The 20,971-nt window shown below is 39.3% G+C and overlaps 1 protein-coding gene across 1 annotated transcript in view; it reads left to right on the top strand.

Moving 5' to 3' along the window:
* The first annotated feature begins 3,330 nt into the window (after nucleotides 1-3,330).
* Nucleotides 3,331-20,971, top strand: part of LOC134634914 (phospholipid phosphatase-related protein type 4-like) — a 52,192-nt gene continuing 34,551 nt past the window's right edge. Inside the window, exon 1 of the mRNA XM_063484374.1 lies at nucleotides 3,331-3,659. Within this exon, the coding sequence (XP_063340444.1) occupies nucleotides 3,588-3,659 (72 nt within the window). The 5' untranslated portion in view covers nucleotides 3,331-3,587. The remainder of the gene's footprint in view (nucleotides 3,660-20,971) is intronic.

The raw sequence follows: 20,971 nt of genomic DNA, 5'->3' as shown, positions 1-20,971 counted from the left end.
CTTTGTGCTGACAATCAAGCCAAACACCAACATCATCAAATATACAGTTGAAACCAGATATTTACAAACTCTTCAGATAAAAACACAAACACTTTTTAATTGTAACATCAAATCAGACTAAATGTTTATTTTTTTAGATTGATAAATATAAAAACATATTTGTTAACTTTAAGAGTAAAGAGAGAAACTATCTGTATTTCTTAATTGTAAATGGCACCAAATTGTATTCAAACTTGAGCCACACTTATGGAGCTCCACAATTCTTTTCCTGGTGTTTTGGTTGACATCTCTTGATTTTCCCATGTCACAGAAACAGGCTCTGTGTTTTGCCTTATATGCATCCACAGCTGTGCCACCAATTTACTCACATGGACTCTACTAACCAATCAGAAGCTTCTTCAGCTCAGAATGGAATCGTCTGGAGTTTTCTTATTAATTAACAATAAACTTAGTGTATATGTACTCCTAAATTTGATGAAAGTGATTAAAATAGACAGCTCCCTCTTTTTATTCTGACATTTAAAAGATATTTCAACATTTATTTATCCAAAACAAAACAAGTTTACTCTAAATTGATATTTAACAGTAAAAAAATGTTTTCATGTTTTTTCCCTAAAGTGTATGTTAATATCTGGTTTCAGCTGTGAATATACTGCTGTGTATTGAAATTCCTCTTGTTATACAAAGCATAATATATAAAAAAACATCTACCTGAGTTTTTTCTTTGAAAGAAGCCCCTTATGTCCATTGTTGAATATCAGTACATTACTGAAACCGATTTATTTAGCCGTGGAGGGTAACAACTGAAAATATGAAATAAACACACATGTGAGCTAAGACTCTCTAAAAAAAAACAGCATTGTTGTTGTTCGGCTTTTCATTTCGCCATTTGTTGATTCACTTGAAGAGCAAGTAACGTAATATGGGTCAAGTGATCAATTTGATATCAATCTTTCGTGATACACCCTCATATTTACATTATTTGTACAGTACAAATGATTTGCTTTGGTACCTGGTTGAACTTCAGTTCTCCTCTGTCTGCCTGGCTGCGTTTCTCCAACAGTGCACTCGCAGGCAGCAGCTCTCCCCGCCCCCTCGCTCAGTCGCTTAGTGTCTGAGCTCGGATCATGCCAAAATTAGGGGGGATTTATGCACAGTCGTAAATTCCCACAGTGTGCACTATGTGCTTCGAAATTTGTGTGTAGTTTTTGTTTTATACAGTTGTCAGTCAGGCATCTAACTATGAAAAAATTACACTCCAAAAGACCCCGGGCTTCTGAAAAAATGACCCAGGCTTAAGCCCAATAAGCCCGCTCCGCCGATGAGGCTGACAATACTAAATGTTAATTTACTCAAACTCATTTATAGTACCATATCAGCAGGTTTGCTTGTAAAAAGAAACCCAGTAAATTTGCAACTGTTTAGTGTCCCCAGAAGTTTCAAATGGTTTGTGTTCTGTTGGTCTGACAACAGAGACTTAGACTAGGTCCTCCTGCACTGTTCGCATTGGGCGGCAGATCACCGATCTGGCTCTTGCTCCAAGTTTTCATGTCATAGTCTTCATATTCTTCCAGATGTCAGCCAACAAAGCGATGTCATCCGCAAAGCTGAGGTCCGTAAGGCATGTTGATGGATGCCAAGGTATCCCAAAGCCATCTTGGTCCATGGCAGCCTGCATAATAATAATAATAATAATACATTATATTTGAGGGTGCCTTTCTGAAACCCAAGGTCACCTTACAAAGAGAGAAATGTATCAATAAAACAGTAGATTCAAAATAGATTAAAATAAATTAAAATAGCAAAACAATAAACAAGATTTGACAACAAGCAAAATCTGTATTCAAGTGAGTAAGCCATACAAGTATGTTTTGAGCTGTGACTTAAATAAGGGAAGAGAATCTAGGGGGACACTGATTCAGGGTCTCTTTGAAGTCTTCCCCCCTGACACAACAAATCCAGTAAATGTATATTTATCGTTTGGTGTAGTAATCTGTCCTAATCTCTTTTTATTTTATTTATTTTTTCTCTGTATTTTATTTTTATTTTATGGGTAAAAGTCCTGTCAGCCTTCTGCTGAGATCTGTTCTGTTCTAATAAACCCAAATTTCAGAAACACCTTTGGAGCTGTTAAGTTTTATTCATATAGCACCTCTGAAGGCACTTTCTATTGTAAGGTAAAGACCCTGTGTTACTCTAGCACAAATGCTCACTCTGATCATTTGGGAATAAAAGGTGAGGTTTTATTAGAAAAAACAAAACAAAAACTTTGACCATAACTGACTACATTTGTATACTGTATCATCAGCACAACAACCACAAGGCAGCGATCCTACCTTAAAGCTACTCTAGATGTTATTATGTCTAGAGTATATTATTATTATTATTATATTGGTAAATTTTAGGTTTGTCGGGTATCCTGTTTGAAGAAAACATGTTGGAGCCACTTAAATGCATGTATATGAACATATTTACATAAAGAAACATTTATTTCAAGGAACATAAAAATGCTCAAATTTTAAAGATGAGTTATTTTGTTCATGTGTTAGCTGTTTACTCGTTTTATGACGAAGTGGATGGCGTCGTTATTGTTTAGTATCCCAGATATCCAATACTCATTAAAACAATGTTAAATCAGTATCAGGCAATTCTATTGAACCAACACTGAAATCTGATATCTGCAACTCAAGAACTATACAAGGATATTTAACATTAATTGTACAAATGTTGCTGTTTACAAAGCACAGATTAATTTAAGAAGTTTACATTTAAGAATTTGTGAGCAAATTGTGCATTAGGTTGTAATTGTGTGGAAATATGCGTTTAAGGATATAAAGACGTACAGTTACAGTAAAAAGAAGTCCCTCTAAATGTTAATATATATATAAAATATCCGTTAATGGTACAAAAAATATAACGTGAATTTATCCGATATCCGTAGCCGATATCGGGCTTAATTTGATTTTCGGGACGTACGTTGGAAATGCCAGTTTTGGCATTATTTAGGAACAGCTTTCAGATACGTAAAGTTGCCTCTGATGTCGCTGCTGATGTGACGTTAAATATGAGGAAAGCAAAGAGGGAAACCTTTACGATGTGTTTTAAATGCAGAGGAACAGTCGCACAGATAAGGGCTGCTTATGCGCCATAATCACCACAAATGATGCCATAACACCTTAGCGTGAGCAGCGTGTGGCAAAACAGGATTCAAATTATGTTTAAGAATATGTGAAACAGACGTTTTTGCATGCACATCCACTTTGGTGGTCCACCGTCAGCCCTCCTCAGTGCGTCTGCGCTCTCTCCCCCCATTCTTTCCTCCTCTCGCTCTGTTGCTCAGGCGCTGTTCTCTACCTGACAGCAAGCGGAAAGAAGCACACAGAACCGCGCTCCCAGCAGCTCACCAGCAGGTATAAAGGGTCGTGCTGGAGGGAGCATCGGGTGCCCGTGCTGAACACTGAGCGGTTGTTGCATACTGCTATACACAGCGGTATGGAGCGCTCCTGATTCCAGCAGGACGCCTGGAGGAGCGCAGCCATTCTTTCCTCGTTACATCTCGGATCTGTTTGGACGTTCAGAGGCCGACCATGTCTGTACGAGAGAAGAGGATCCAGACTAAAGACAGTGTTAGCCTGCTGCCCTGCTTCTATTTCGTAGAGGTGAGTCAGGCTTTGCTTATTACCTCCATCAAACGCCTGCTACAGTGAGGATGTCATTTGATTTGATCGTATTTATATCAGAGCTGCATTATTATACACGAGCCTCTATTAGTAGGTGCGTTATATGAAGCTATATAAAAATAGGTTATTCTAATTGGTCAGCATTAAAATACAATAGCCTGTGATGAGCAAATGGCGCGCACGTTTTCATCGAGATTTCATCCACTTAAAGTATGTGATAAAGCACAGCATCCCCTCTTTACCCCCTCTGCTTGTGCTCAGCACAGCCACCTGTTCTCATTATCAAAATAGGTCAAGTAAAAACCAATGGGCTGCTGCTTTTTTCTATTTTTTAAGTAGCTATGCAGCTGCAACTATTGGATTTTATATTTCTAATATGTATGATATTAGCTGCTCACAGTAAAACACTGACATCTCAACAATCAACCGTGGTAATACACACAATATCACAACGTAGCATCATTTTTTAATTTATTTTTAATTTTTTCTGCCAATCGAAAGCAGAATGCAAACCACTAAAACAAATGTTTTTAAATTACATTTTAAGTGTTTGGGTTCATTCTCATGAGCATCAATTATGAGACCTCAACATTTCTGAAATATGTGATTTTTGGTTTTTGAATGATACATATCATAATCATCAGATTATGCAGAAATCATTGCACATTCTCACATTCAGCTGCTGTTTTTAGCCCAACTTAGAATCGTTCATCTGCCATCGTTTTTCCAGCCAGCCCCCAAAATACAAAATGAAAACACGCTGGTTTTAACTCCTTCTCAGTTTAAAACATTTTAGTTGCTGGATAGTTTTTAGGCTGTGAGTATACTTCTAAAGGAAATCGTTAGACATATAATATACCCTAAACCAAAAAGACCTTTGTCTATGGACCTGGAATTAGTCTCCTGCCTACTGCAACAAAATGAGATCAGAGTCAAAATTTCAAGTTAGAGGGTCTACACAAAAACGCTTTAAGCAGAATATTTTGGAAAAAGTATATAAGTGCATGTTAGGAAGCTGTAAAGTTTAGTCAGTAAAAAGAAAGTACACCTGCCAATTCTAAGGCTTTACTTCTCAGGAAAAATACCACGATCTGAAGCACACTGGCATCAGATAATGGAAAGAGTCAAGATATTATGAGGTTAGTTCAGGCCTCAAACGCTGTGGTGAGGAGTCAAGAAAGCTGTGGATAAACTACCCAGAGACCTCAATGAACCGAAGCAATGTTTTAAAGAACAGTGGATCAAAATGAGTGTTGCTCACTATGTGTTTATACACCTCTCTGCATTTAATTATTAGTTTAATTAATTTAATTATTATTATTTATTATTATTATTTAATTGTTATTATTATGTAATTATTAGTTAGTTAACCTCTGTCTCTCTTCCACAGCATGTCTTTATCCTGTCTTCCTTCTCTAACACTAACCAATCACAGCAGTTGGCCCCGCCCCTCCCTGAGCCTGGTTCTGCCGGAGGTTTCTTCCTGTTAAAAGGGAGTTTTTCCTTCCCACTGTCACCAAAGTGCTTGCTCATAGGGGGTCATATGATTGTTGGGTTTTTCTCTGTTCTCTTTGTATTATTGGAGGGTCTTTGCCTTACAATATAAGGGGACTGTTGTTATAATTTGGCACTGTGTATATAAAATTAAAATGAACTGAATAGAAAACAACTACTTGAAAGGTAGAGTTCTGCAAGCTACTGGATTATGGTGCATTTAGTTGTTCACACAGTCCCCCTGCATTGTGTCTTAGTTTTTGTTAAAATGACACAGTGTAATTTCACTTGTGTTGTTGTTCTCAGGTTGTATTTGCCTAATCTATCAAATTTTGTAATTTCTTGTTATGTCCTGATAGTAAAACCTTAGAACTCGAAGGGGATGCACTTTTTTTAAAATTTTTTTTTTACCATTTTTAGGTGACAAATTAGTGCATTTAGTGCAGCCATGACAGAAGCAGATGAAGGCCAACAGTATAGCGATGCATTTTTATTTTCACACACATTTTTATCAGGAAAATCAGGTTAAAAGGTCGGTTACAAGATAATGAAAATTAACTGATGATTTCAAACATTGAAGCGCTACATGCAGCTTCTGTTGGCCATTGCTCATTCCCCACTGCTATCTTTATGCACGCCCTAATTCACTGCTGGCCTTTGGCTCTACAGTTATACAGCATTATGTATAATATATGACTCCATTTAATACTGTGTGATAGATATTTCTGGAATGACTGCAACATTTCCATGAACGTCTCTCTCAGCAGTGACATTGTCAGGGGATTCCCTGGATTTTGTTTTGGGAATCTTTCATTCACACGGCAGTGCGACCTCACTGCAGTTAATGTGGTAGAACAGTGAAAGTCAGCCTTGAGCTTTTTAGAATCACTGAAGCAGCTCACTGAAGGATTTTTGCTTTTCTATTTTTGCAAACAGCAGGAGGCATTTAAAGTAGGTCAGTGCTGAAAGTTTACTGTGCCCAAAGAACAAAGTCCCTTGTACTTATTGTTGTGGTGAGAATGATGTGTACACTGATCGTGGGCATGCATGTCATGCTAATGTGAGCCTCACATGATTTCTTTGAAGTCTTGTCTTTGCAGGGTGGAATGATTGTACAGCATTCACCTTTAATACCTAAAACAACAACAATTGAATGCACAAGTTTTAATTATGTTGGAGTTTCTCTAATTCACATATGGTCAAAAGTTTAAAACATCTAGCTATTGATTTGATAGCTAGAAGGCAGTCCTCCTCCTCCTGTTTACTTTGTGCAATGTACCAGTACCACTGGGAGCAAAACAGCCCCAGAGCATGATCCTACTGGGAGCAAAACAGTAAGTAAGTTAAATGTATTTATTTGGTGCTTTTCACAGGTACAAATCACAAAGTGCTTCACAATACAACCAGAAATATAAATAATAATATAAAACATTAATTAAAAGCTTGTTTGTATAGAAATGTCTTCAGCTGCTTTTAAAAGAGTCGATGGAGTCTGTACAGCCTAAAGACAACAGAGCAGACTCCACAGCCTTGGTGCCCGGGACCAACAGTGACCTCTGACCTGACGACCTAAGTGCTCAGGATGAAGTTTCAGCAGGTCAGAGATAAACTCGGAAGCTTCACCATGTAGAGCTCTAAAAGTTACGACTGAAATTTTAAAATGAAACCTAAAATTTACTGACAACCAAGGAAGAGAAGGCAAAACTGGATTCCGGAGCGTTCTGTACAGTCTGAAGGCGATCCAAAGCTGATTTGCTGAAATAAGTAAAAAGACCATTACAATAATCCAAACGAGAAGAAATAAAAGCATGAATAATCACCTCAGGTTCTGCCTTTGACACCAGTAGTCTGAGTTTAGAAATGTTTCTTGGATGAAAAAAACAGTTGTTTGGAGTGTTTGTCAAGCGACATTGAACTGTCAAATATAACACTCAAATTTCTGAGACAGCCAGAGCATGATCCACCGTGCTCGGCAGCTGGAACAGTTTTCTTAGGTTTCAAAGCCTCACTTTTACTCCTCTCGCCGTTGTGGCCACGTAGCTCAATTCTCGTCTCATCGTTAGAACTGCAAATGTTCAGTTGAGCTTGGAGGAGTGGATTTTGGAGCAGTTTGCAGTTTGACCCTGAAAAAGGTGTGCTTATGTACATTTGTCTGAACTCATTATGTTGGAATCTGCAGTTGTTTAGGAATAGTTTCAAGAGACCTTACCAACTAGTGTAAATTTGTAATTCTACTTCTTTGACTTGACTTTTGTTGTGAATACCAGTCAGTCCAATGACTGTTGTTAAATCCTTGCTACGCTGCAAAGAGAAACGAGTAGTTGTGGTAAATAATGAGCAGTTACTAGACCTTGGTCAAGTTAGAAGACACCGTAGATCCTTTAGCACCACTTACTGAAAGGATTGAATGCATGTATATATTTGTATGTATACTTCTGACCCTGTGTGGATTAGATCAGTGGTCACCAACCTTTTTCGCGCCACAGACCGGTTTATGTCTGACAATATTTTCACGCACCGGCCTTTAAGGTGTCACAGATAAGTACAACAAAATAAAACCAGTACTGGTACCAAAAAAAAAAGAAGATTTATTCATAACAGACGGGAAAAGACCCAGGGAAACCAAGTTAATGATAAAAACCCTGAAAAGCATATTTCACACCAAAGCCTCAGCTCTCGCGGCCCGGTACCAAATGGCTCACGGACCAGGACCGGTCCATGGCCCGGGGGTTGGGGACCGCTGAATTAGAATAAATCTAAAATAAAGTGAACCTTGTTCACCCACTTTCTTTTTAAACATGAATATTGTACAATCATTCTACCCCAGGAAAAAACATTTGAGGGGCAGACAGTAAGCAGGGCATTACTGCTAATCAAGTGAGTCAGTTTTGTGCAATTATAAGAGAATCACAGTTCATCTGCATATTTTAATGCAGCTCTGGAGGCTTTGCTGCAGATTTTCTCTGTGTAAAACAAACGGTGGTGGATCAGGTGCTCTGATGAAGGAGTCCTGTTAGCGTTTTGCTAGTCAAGGTTTTAATGGTGAGCACAGTAACAGCGTGCCTGGTTTGGAGGCTAGAAACATGTTTTCTTCACTCTGCTTGAGATCACGGTCTCAATAATGGCTCCGCCTCTTTGTTCTTCACGGTGTGTAAACAAACGCCGACTCCATGTTAAACTGTGAAAGTGTCATCATGTCTGCTGCTGTTGTGTTATCAGTGTTTCTGTTTAAAACTGGTGCATCACAGAGCCGTGCCTTCAGTGAAGCATCGAAGAAAAGAATTTGTGTCGAGAATTTTTTATTATCAAATTATTCGAAATACTTGATGAATCGTTGCAGCTCTATTTCCAACTACAGGATGGATCACACTCGTCAGGCTCCCCAGGAACCTGATGTGTGTGCCAGGATACCTGAGAGGAGAGTTTGCCCGTTAGATAAACCTCGGCTTTGGAGGAACAGTGTGGTGTTCATACATGTATTCGTCTTACACCTTGTTTACTGTGATGAACACAGAATCTGTTGTCTTCCACTGTGTGACAAACTGAGCCTGACTCTGTGCTCCTCTATGAGCATGCTGTTTTCTCAGCCCTAGTTTGTTTCCTTCCACTCGACTGTTTATTACTGCAAACACAGCAAAGCAAGCTATTATGTGGCTGCATGTCAAACAGCAAACTATCTGGATTCATTAAGCTTTGATGCTATCAAGTATTTCCCTCAATATTCATTCAATAAAAATGATATATGATAATAATAATACATAGTCAGCTTTATCACGGCTTTAGTCTAACATGTGCTTAACACGGTCTTTTACGTTTGCCCCAAAGGTTTTTCAGAATGCTAAAAACTGACAATGTTTTTCAAGGTTCTGTGGTTCAGTGGCTAAAGACAGAACTTGTTGTTTTAGACAGATGTCCTGAGCGTATGTGTGAAGGAAAGCTGCCAACATTTATTTTATGTACCATTAAAAGTGTGTGCATTTCACACAGCTAGTCCTGACTTACTGCAGCCTCAAATTCTGCCAAGAGGCTCTTGTACTGGAGTGCTGAGCCATGGAAACAGTTGGCATTGCCACCCAGTCACACCTGACACCCCCGTGCTTTCAAACAGCTTGCTTCATCTGTTGGTCTAATAATAGGAATATACAGAACAGAATGAGGTGGAAACAGTCTATTTAGCCCTTCATCCATTCATCTTAACTGTTTATCCAGCTTGGGCCAGTGTGGGGGCTAGACGCAGAGTACAGCCTGGGCAGGTCACTGAGCTCAAACAGACACAGTGCTTATTAAATATTTCCTACAGAATTTCAGTGAGGATTACTGAATATTAACACGTTTATGTAGATGTAAATATCGCTGAGGTTTGGTTCAGCTAACTGGTGTGAATTCACAGTCCATAACTCAACATATTACACTGTAGTGGAACAGTTCAAGCTTCCAAGCCTTTAGTTTATAAGCTCTTTTGCCCTTTTATGGGTATTTTAATCTAATTAGCACGTCTTTTTCAAGCTAACATTTGTTAGCCACAAAGTTAGAGAACAGCACAGGCCTGGACGTTTGTGCAAGCAAAGATGACACAGACATCAGTGCAAGCTACATATGAACTTAATATTATTGTTAAGACAAAAAACAGACAAAAAACTTGGAGAGGAGGAACAAAGCTTAGTTGACTGAAGTTGCTGCAATATCCTTTTTCTTGTCACGATAAGAACAGCTCCACCTCCTTTGTTTACTGTTGTTAGCAGTGACATCTGATTTGCTTTTCCTGTTTTGTTTCAGATATTATTTTGCATCAGCTGACAGCAGCTGGACTTCTATTCCAAATGTTATTTGACAATAAACTGAAAGTGGGTTGTGAACCTAAATAGATCCAACCTGTTTTATTTGTTCTCCTGGAGATGTGAGTCATTATTAGCAGGAAGTTTCACTAAGCCTCATGGATTTTAAAAGATTAATGTTGATTACATTTGATGCCTGTAATACTGTGATTGCCAACCAATATTTACGAGAACACAGACAAAAATCAAAAGTAAGTATATATTTAGGTATTTTTAGTCTGAGCTTGAGCCCTTTTCAAAGTTTAAGGAAGCTGCAACTAAGGTAATCATGCTGCCTGCATAGTTTGGTGATTGGATACTGTAGCAGCTATCCAGCTACTGTGGGTTGTCCTCAATAAGAGTGAGAGCACTTCGCTGTTTTGTACAGTTCAGTTACTTTTTGCATGCATACCCAATACTGCTGGGTACATACTATGACCCAGTCAAGGAGCAGTCGCTGTCCACTCTAACAGCAGTCTCTCTGTAGAGATTCTCATAGCTACCTACTCATTAGTTATTATTCATCTCTAGCTACAGAGCTAATCGCTCTCTTCGACAGCATGTTTTCCTCCTCCTGTTACCCCAAACTGGCCCCTGAGCCTCTGTCAGAGGTTTCTTCTTATTAAAGACAGTTTTTCCTTCTCACTGTCATTAAGTGCTTTCTCAGAGGGGATCATTTGATTGTTGGGCTTTTCTCTGTATTATTGTAGGGTCTTAACCTACAATATAAAGAGCATTGTGATTTGGCACTGTATAATTAAAAATGAATCGAACTGAACTGTGTGCACTGCTCCGCCTCCATGTGCATGTCGTGGGCCTACATGTATTATCTAAGGAGAGGAGATTCTCAGCTAAATCACAGCCACACTTCTTCCTTCTGCAGCTAAGCCAGTACAAACACAGCTGACAGCCACAGAAAAGCTTCAGCAACACTTGTAGGATAAAGAACAACTCTGTTGTTCGACTGACACATTTCATCTTGTGCCCTTCATCAGGGTCATGGTGACAGGCTGTTTTTAATGCATCTTGGAAGTAGGTGAAGTTGTGCCAGAAACCGTTGTTCTGCAGTAGTTCAGTCATGAGTTAGCTGGGCTCCTAAATAAGACTTTGAGAAAAAAATGCAAGGCACAATCAGTTTTATTTGCAGTTTTGAAATAAAACTTACGATATGACAAAAAAAGGGGAATGAGACACAAAGTAGGCTGGCAGCGAGCATTTGCATATGTAGGCCAATGGAGGATCTCTGCTGGGCTGAGCTATCCCAGAGGACACGAGGCTTTTCAGAGAAAGGCAGCATAAGCAATGCAAGACAGTCTTGGCTCCGATCACTCTGGTAATCCTCCATTCTGACAGCACTGGTCGCTTTGTGAGCCTTCAGTTGATTCACTAATCACTGTCTGTAAAATAATTGTTTTCATTAGGTATTCAGTCAAATAGTCATTACTTGGGTAAACTAGCCTATCACTAAAATGGTCCAATAACACTCATTCTGTTTGTGTGCACTTTCATCAGCACCAAGTTACAGTCTTCCAGCTGAGTGTGAAAAGCCTTTGCCTCTGGATGCTGTACGACAGCAAAGCCTGTTTTTGAAATATGTGTCAAGTTGGGTGCTTCAGATGCTTTAGAAAATGTTGTTTTTCTTTTCTATTTATTCTCTGAGAAATGGGGAATTAATATGACAGAAATATCCATAGTACCAGTTTGCCCAGTGGTAGAACTCTCCATCCATGTACAAATGTGTTGTTGAAATAGGTCATTGACATCTATCCGTCTGGAAAGGGTTACAACAGTGAACCACAGTGACAGTCAGAATCCATAAAAGGAGAAAATATGGCCAGCCTACCAAAATTACTGCACGACTGCAACTAATCCGAAGACAAGAAAACAATCCAAACATCATTAACCTGCAGGCCTTATTTGTCTCAGTTAAGGTCAAAGTTCATTGTTCAACAACAAGAAAGAGACTGGACAAGTGGCATTGATGGGAGTGTTCAAAGGAGAAAACCAGTGCTGACCACACAACGACTCATCTCAAATTTTCCAAAAATAATCTCTAAGACTTTTGGGCCAATTTTCTGTGGACTGACAAAAGTGGAACTTTTTGAATGTACAACTTCCAAAAAGTTCAACTTTGGAACTCACATCCCATTACATGTGTCTTAAAACTAACACATTTCCTGAAAGCATCAAACATGGCGGGGTAGCATGATGGTCTGGGGCTGCTTTGCTGCTTCAGCGCTTGAATGCTTCGCCTCTACTGATGGAACCATGAATTCTGCTGTCTATTAGAAAATCCTGAAGGTCACAGCCATGACTTTCAACATTTTGCTACAAGTCAGACACTTAACCCCACATTAAAATGAATAACAGGGGTTTTTAATTGTATATACAGAAACCTGACGGAGATGACTGGCAATACTTTACCTCAAACAACTGAATGGATACATACACTGTTTGAAGCAACTATTTGCAGCCTCTTTACACCCGTGATGCACTAACTGTATTTTTTTAAGCCACTTATTGTGTTTGTTTGTTTTTTTTCCCACAAAACAGTGAATTTCACTGACAGAGGACCTCTCAAATTAAAATGATACAAGAAAAAAAAATCAACTCAATTCAAAACCAAATACAAAAAGGGGAGTTTGTGACGATACTGTATCAAGTTTAGAAAGGAACCCTTTCTTACTATTCAGTTACAATACTTAGTTTTGTTACAATAACCTATATCCCTCCATCAGTCCAGCTACAGTGTAGCACAGTTCCACCTCTGTTGGAAAAAGTCCATTTTTAATTTCAGACTTTTTTCAGACCTTTTTCAGTCTCTGTACCCACAGAGTTATAGATGGTTGTTCTATTTTCCTTCAGTTTGCATTAGTGGGCGGTCCCAAGATATATGTGAGTGGGCTCTTATTTTTCTACATTCTATTTCACTTTTCATAATATTTTCTATTAAAATATCTGAGACCCCTTCTGCCTTATATGTTAGAGACTCATCTAATTGTTGTGTAGTTTCTTATAGCTATTTAAAATTGGAATTGGAATTGTTCCTGAAGCTGGTTACATGACTTGTTCCATTAATGAATTGATTTATTGTATTAAGGCCTGCATTAGCCACCTACTAAATCCACTGTCCCACACAGGAACTCTACATTGCCTCTCACTGTCATGACACTTGAGACAGATAAAGAGCCCCCCATTTTTTTCTTATTGTTGTCCACACCTCCAGAGTATGTTTTGTCCAATCATTTTCTATTTTTAGGTTTTTGACAGATTTTGCATTAATTAAAGGTAAAGTGTTGAAGTCCCCGCCATAAGTAAGAGTCCTTCACCTTCATTTGCCAAGGGATGCAATCTTTTTCATCTTCATTTGGAGCTTATAAGCCTCCAGTTGTTCCAGTTACCATCATATAATGGCCTTCGTCATCCTGAAAAACCTTTCCATTACTGTAATAAGCACATTTGTTAAACAGGACAGCAACCCCTCTGTTCGTCCTGCTCCTGCAGGATGCATTATATTCTTGGTTGATGTTCTGTCTCAGATGCGTGAGTTTCTTGAATGAGAGCTACAGAGCACCGCAGTCTCTCCCACATGATGGCATATTCCCCTTTGCGTTCTAACATGTGTATAATGTATACATGCCTAGTCTGTAAGCGAAAATGTAAACTCTGCCTGTAACATGTCAGAGAGAAAGAAAAAGAACAGGGCTTCCACGCTTCCAGTCGTCCACATTGTGGACAACCCCCATTTATACTGGGAAGTGTGACCCTCCTTCTCTGTGGGAAAAAATGCTTAATGCACAAATAACCAATATCCCACTGTTGTGTAAAAATGAGTGTGGTCCACTCATATTAATCCTACACTTCCTCCGCCTGGACTTTATGAAGCATAATGTTTGTAAATATGTGACAGTTTACATCTATATTTTGGCAGAAACAAATATCCAAATATCCTCTGTCTTCGTTCTTTTTTCCTTTTCTACATGTCAATCAGCATACCTTCAAGTCACTCTAGCATTTAACTCATTTAAAGTTCTTCCTGCATGAGGGCCCTCGGGTCTGATGTTGAGAACGCTGTCTCTCTTTGTCTCTTCCTGTTCCATGCCCAGCCTTCCTTCAGCTCGTCTTCGATGCGCTCTCTTTCTCCACACCATGTTCTGACTCTGAGCTCTTTCAGCAGTAGTGCAGCCTCTGTTAGTGTTGCAAAGGTCTTCTCTCCTGCATCCAGTTTTATTCTCAGGTTTGCTGGGTATAGACATTTCGCCTGCACCTTTTTTTCTTTTAAGTTGCTTGATAACCTCATATATTCTGGTTCTCTTCTTCTATAGGTCGGAGGAGTAGTCTTGGTCAAAAAAGATTTGTTTATCTTGGAAAAAGACTTGCCTCTGGCTCCATGCTGGCGGTATGATCTTGTCCTTTACTCCTGTATCTATCATCTCACTATGATAGATCTAGGAGGCGTCGTGGGGTCTGTAGGTAGAGGACCACGTGAACGATGCGCCCTCTCAATCATGATACCCATCTCCGTTGGGAGTTTCAGTGATCCAGCTTCCTGTTAATTTCGATCATATCATTTCCTTCACTTCCCTCTGGAATCTGAAAAATCCTTATGTTGTTGCATCTCAGTCTGTTTTGTAGCAGGAATCACATCTGGTGTCGCATAACTGTGTCTTCTGCTAGTTCTTTCCTCTATTTGTCCAATTCGCTCTTCCTGTTAAACCATTTGGTCTCTAATATCTGTGACCTCTTGTTCCAGTCTTTCGAGTGACATCTTTGTGTGGTTGTGTCCATCATGGTTCTCTTTACGTAGCTTTTGGAGTTCTTCCAGTAGCATTAGATCCGGATGATCTTGGCTAGTGTCAGCGGTGTTTAAGCTAGCTGGGCCTTTGTTTATCTTCTTTTTCCTTCCAAATATCTTTGTCTTTTGTTCATAGTCATTTCATATAGGTTTTCTGTTCACCTGGCTGTTTAACAGCCTGTTGACTTCAGTCGTCCCTTATTTCGTGTGTTGTGTGGCGGAGCTTTGTTGTTTTGCTGCTTCACCGGCATCACCGGAAGTCTGCCTGAAGTGTTTCTTTTTTAGTAACTATGTGTTTATATACAACTCTGCATGTGATCATTAGTTATTATTAATCTCTGGCTCTCTTCCACAGCGTGTCTTCGTCTCGTCTTCCTCCCCTCACCCCACCCAGTTACGGCAGATGGCCGCCCCTGAGCCTGGTTCTGCCGGAGGTATCTTCCTGTTCAAAGGCAGTTTTTGCTTCCCACTGTTGCCAAAGCAGTTGCTCATAGGGGGTCATGTGATTGTTGGGGTTTTCTCTGTTTTCTTTGTATTATTGTAGGATCTTTTTATTACAACATTAAGCACCTTGAGGCAACTGTTGTTGTGATTTGGCGCTATATTAAATAAAATTCAACTGAATTTTGTGTTGATCATGGTTTGTTGGATATAATAAGCAAATTTACAGAAAGATTATTCCCCTGTCTCTGCCATCTGTTGTGGCGTCTTACAATGGTGTAGAATTATAGGAAGTTAAACATTGCCAATTCTTAAAACTTAGACCCTGTAATGATGGGTTAAAATATATGTGGAACGTGCATATCAACATAAAAATGTGATGTTCAATTTATGTGAATAAAAACAGTATGTACTCATGTACTAGTCTTGATCACATAGTTTCTGTCAGGGTGGTGAGGCCATTATGCAAAAGTGCACCCAAAAGCAGAGCGACAAAGACTAAGATTTACAGAGTTTACTTTTACACCAGAGAATGAAGATAGATACAAGTCTGGGGAAGGAATACACAGGTTTCTTCCTCGTCTGAAGGATGTATTGACTTGGGATGGGAATTGATAAGAATTTCACAAGTCTGATTCATTATCGATATTACTTATCGATTGTTACTGGGTTCTCACTAGCGCCGCTTTGATATGCTGCTTAGTGATGGTGGTAACTCTCAAAGACATTTGTGCAAATATCTGCATGTTGTGCTGTCAAATGTTTGTGCGTGTTGGATGTATTTCCCCTCTTTGTTGTGATCAGTGTTGGGTTGTTACTCAAAAAAGAAATGCTTTTATTAAAAGTAAGTTACTTAATCACTCCAAGGAGAAAATAATTCATTATACTGCTCATAGCGTAACTCTTGGTTTTTGGCTAGCTTAGCGTTAGCATGCTGTCTGTGCAGGTGCTTGCAATGAGCCTAAGTTGTGTTAGCAGCATAATACAGTTGTTTCTGTCCTGGATGCAGTTTGCACTTTACCATTACGCTCTCATCCTTAAAAATACAAATAATGTCCATATCCGCCCTGTAAGTGCCCTACTATTCCAAAGATTCTCCATGGCAGGGTTGAAGATTCAGCTCCCACATGCCAGCAGGCCATTAATCACTGAGATATGAAATTATCCTGCGGGCCGGATATAATTGTATCACGGGCCACAGCCTAACGATTCACAGGAATTCCACTACCCGATTCTCATCCCTGGTATCCACTGAGAGGAGCGAGTCTAAGTTCCAGTTTCCACAGAGTGTAATTTTGCCAGTAATAAATGAACTGGGAGCGCGAGGGAGAGGGAGGGGTTGGGCACTGGTTAAATCTGTAAGATGGAAGCTGTGGGAGGGTAAGCAGACAAGTGGTGGATGGCGGATGATCCAGGTTGAATATGAGTGTTGACCAGAAATCACAGGAAGACAAGATAAAGCCCAATTACCACACGAAGGAGGCAGATGAACTGGTACGACTGGATGCAGCCACTGGTCCCTTTATATTAGAGCAGATGAACCAGATATGAGAAGGGAGAGTATAGTTTTTATATAAAAATACATGGAAAAAGAACATTTTATAGTAAACATTTTAATTTTGAATCAGTCACCTTATAGATGTTGTGAATTTTGGTTCTCTAGGAAGTTTCATCTAGATTGAACCGGTCATGTAGGAGGAATTCAGGAGCAATTATGGAATTATCTTTGCCTAACATTAAAATTTGTGTGATGATCTGAAACATCATCATCATCGTCATCAGCGTTTATGAAGCGCCTTGAGGCGAATTTTGTTGTATATAAATAAAATTGAATTGAATTGAATTGAATTATTTATATAGCACTTTAAAAACACAGCTGAGAGACCAAAGTGCTGAACAATACAAATATAAATATAGTAATAAAATAGCAAAAAGCAGACATAGCAATAAAATTAATAAAAGTGTCAGTTACCCACAGAGTTAAAAGCCAGGGATGGCCATTTAGAGATTTAAAAACCAATAAAAAGACTTTAAAACGGACCCTAAATTCAATTGGAAGCCAACGTAGAGAGGCCAAAACCGGAGTGATGTGGTCGAATTTCCTTCTGACAGTTAAAGATCATGCCGCAGGATTTTGCACTAGTTGCAAGCGTGACAAAGTGCGCTGCCCAACCCCTATCAAAAGAGAATTGCAATAATCCAACCGTGAAGTAATAAAGGCGTGAATAACACTTTCCAAGTCACGCTTGGAAAGAAAGGGCTTAACCTTTCTTTAAACATTCTTAAACATTTAAGTTTGACAAAAAGCTAAGAAATCAGGAAGGAGGTAAAGATTTTGTCATAGCGCTGTAGCTTGGTTATACGTTTGATGTTGAATCCTCTTATGGCGAGTTTGGTATCCCTTCAAACTGTAAATGCATCACTCAGCAGCTTCAGACTAAATCAGTGCCTCCTCCTTTATGTAACTACACTGACACATGTGGACGGTGGTGCTACAGAGGGTATCTGCCCCTAGCAGGATGTAATCACAGCTGCAGCACTGACCCTCTAACCTGGAGGCTGGTTCCAAAGGGAAAGGTCCTGAGAAATGAAGGCTTTGTGTCCATTCTACTTTTGTGTGACAGAATTCACTTTATGACATTTTTAACTTTCTGCTGATATACTGGAATTGCTACCAGTGAGTCACTCAAAAAGCTCTATGACTGTTGGTGCCATTGGCCCAGGACCCACCAAAAATAACTGCCAGGAAAAGCCCACTGGAGCCCGCTTTCCATTTTTACATATCAATTATTCAAAATGCACTGTCTCTTCACTGTGCTCTCATCTCTGTAATCACTAAGGAGCTGCCAGGAACATATACGAGCCAGCAGAAGGATTGTGTCAGAAGAACTTTAAGAGGAATTTTATATGCTTCAAGTCCAAACAATCAACCAAATTTAAATACTCACAGAAGCATAAAAGCAGGAAACCAAATCCAACTGAAGCAGCACTGTGCCAAAAGTCTCATGTTACAATATTATGTGTAGTGAGCAAAAACTGTTGCTTTGCTGAGAGTCAGAGAGCTAAAAGTCCTATATGTAGAGGAAAGGTCACACGGTCATCATACACATGTGAATGATCTTTACTGTTTTCGGGACATTAGATCATGAGTTAATTCCTCTACGTGCATCTTAATCTATTCTATATTCATTAAAGTTCAGTTTTGTTTTCATTCTGATCATTATGGGTTACAGCTCATGAAATCCTGTACCTTAAATGATTATAATATTTATTTTCAAAAGTGAGTAAATTACTGTTCAAACTCTGTAAGTACTGTGTGTTCATGCCAGTGACTGTTACTGCTTTTACAGTCCTGTAGAGTCTGCCAGATGGCAGGAGTGTGAACAGTGTGTGCTGTGGGTGGGTGCGGTCCTTGATGATATTGTGTGCCCTTTTCCTGACCCGAGCGCTGTAAATGTCCTGAGTGGTGCTGTTCCCGTACCACACTGTGATGGAGTTTGTCAGGATATGCTCCACTGTCCATCTGTAGAAGTTGCTGAGAAGTTTGGAGGTTAATCCACATTTTTATTGTTGAGCCTTCATGATGATCTGCCATGTGTTATGGGTCCAGGTGAGATTCTCACTGATGTGGGTGCCGAGGCATTAAAGAAAAACTTTAACCATTGGAGAAAAAATTATTCATAATCATCTCACAGATGTAATATCATCTACAGCTACTTTCAGTACCATTGATATTCATTTAGACTCTTTTTCTCCAATTGATCTTTCTGAGTTAACTTCAATAATTACTTCCTCCAAACCATCAACGTGTCTTTTAGACCCCATTCCTACAACACTGCTCAAAGAAGTCCTGCCATTAATTAATGCTTCAATCTTAAATATGATCAACCTATCTCTAATAATCAGCTATGTACCACAGGCCTTCAAGCTGGCTGTAGTTAAACCTTTACTTAAAAAGCCATCTCTAGACCCAGCAGTCTTAGCTAATTATAGGCCAATCTCCAACCTTCCTACAGTAGTTGTCAAACAGCTAACTGATCATCTGAGGAATGGTTTATTTGAAGAGTTTCAATGAGGTCACAGTACAGAAACAACTTTAGAAACGGTTACATTCCATTATATAGGTTTCCCTTAGGCCAGGGGTGTCAAACATACATGTGGCCCATGATACAGTTATATCCAGGATATGGTATGTTTATATGTGGGAGCTGAATCCCTGCTGAAAATCCATGGAGAGTCCTTGGAATCGTTAGTCTGCTTGCCTATCGATTCTGCTCATAGTTTCTTGCATTTGTCCTTTAGTGCAATAAAAATAAAAGTAAAGTGCAACTGCATACAGGACAGAAACAGCTGTATAATGCTTCTAACACTCTTGCTCTTTGCAAGCATCTGCACAGACAGCATGCTAACGCTAAACTAGCCAAGGACCCCAAGTGACAAACATTTGACCACACAACATGCAATTAATTTGCACAAATGTAATGTCTTTGATATGCTGCTTACTAATGGTGTTAATTCTTAAAGTGGAGCTAGTGCAAACCCAATGAGAATCAATAAGTAATAACAATAATGGAATCGGAATAGCTAAATTCTTGTCAATTCCCATCCCAAAGACAGCAAGTGTAGTGGTACATTCCAGGTACACAGAGAGATGGAGGAGCCAGATTTAAGTGCAAGCGAACTGGGGGAAAAGTGAAGAAACAAGGGAAAGCATAAAGTGAGCAGCATCTGGCTGCATTTCAATGATATTGGAGACGGCAAAGCTGAGGGCAGAATCTATAAAATTAGGAGCTGACTAAAGTGACACTCGTTTTTATTTTCACCCATTTTCCATTGTGGAAGACAGAAAATTCCAAACCTCTCCAGGCCTTAAACTTCATGTTTGTTTACCCTCGTAAATGCATAGAAACAAGGTTTTTATGAAAACCTTGAAAAAGACTTAAATCTACAGTTCAGTATTGAGTGTTACATAAAATAAAGTAGATACAGGGTGTCTTTGATTAGCAGAGATGCAGAGATGTCTGCATGTACCACAGAGCCATGGCTCAGTGTCGAGCTATCTAATTGAGTCTCACAGGCCTGAATGTGCGCTTGAAGCCATTTTTAATTATTAACTGCTCACCAAACACAAACAGAAGCTGAAATTTTGGACTTTTAACTGTATTTTCTTAAGTTTTACTGCTTTTCCTACAGATAAAAACCTCCCTTATAGCCAGTCATACTACACAAAGCAGTTAAGTAATTACAAATTAACCTGTTTAACCCCAATGCCCTCGGTACCAGAGGTTCACTACTATAGAAATTTCAGTTTCTTTATGGCTACAGTTAAAAAACAAAACAAAACTGGACAGTCTGGGCAATGAGTCTAACTCCAAAGAGTCGCACTGACAGATTTCTCTCTCTGTCACAGCATCTTTTTTTTAATCATGTAGAAAAACAATATGTAAGTTCTTTGCTAATGTCACTGGTGCAGCCCACTTAAGGTCAAAGCGGACTGTATGTGGCCCGCAGTGTAAAATGAGTTTGACAGCCCTGTCTCATGCAGTATCATCAGAAGACATAGCATACATTTACACTGCTATGCAGATGACACCCAACTCTATCTGTCCATGAAGCCAGATAACAATTAGTTAAACTGCAGGAATGTCTTAAAGACATAAAGACCTGGATGGCCGCTAACTTTCTGCTTCTTAATTCAGATCAAACTGAGGTTATTGTACTCGGCCCTGAAAATCTTAGAAATATGG

Source organism: Pelmatolapia mariae, linkage group LG9 (assembly GCF_036321145.2).
Source record: "Pelmatolapia mariae isolate MD_Pm_ZW linkage group LG9, Pm_UMD_F_2, whole genome shotgun sequence".
Taxonomy (NCBI): Eukaryota; Metazoa; Chordata; class Actinopteri; order Cichliformes; family Cichlidae; genus Pelmatolapia; species Pelmatolapia mariae.
This window is presented reverse-complemented; position numbering and strand designations above follow the sequence as displayed.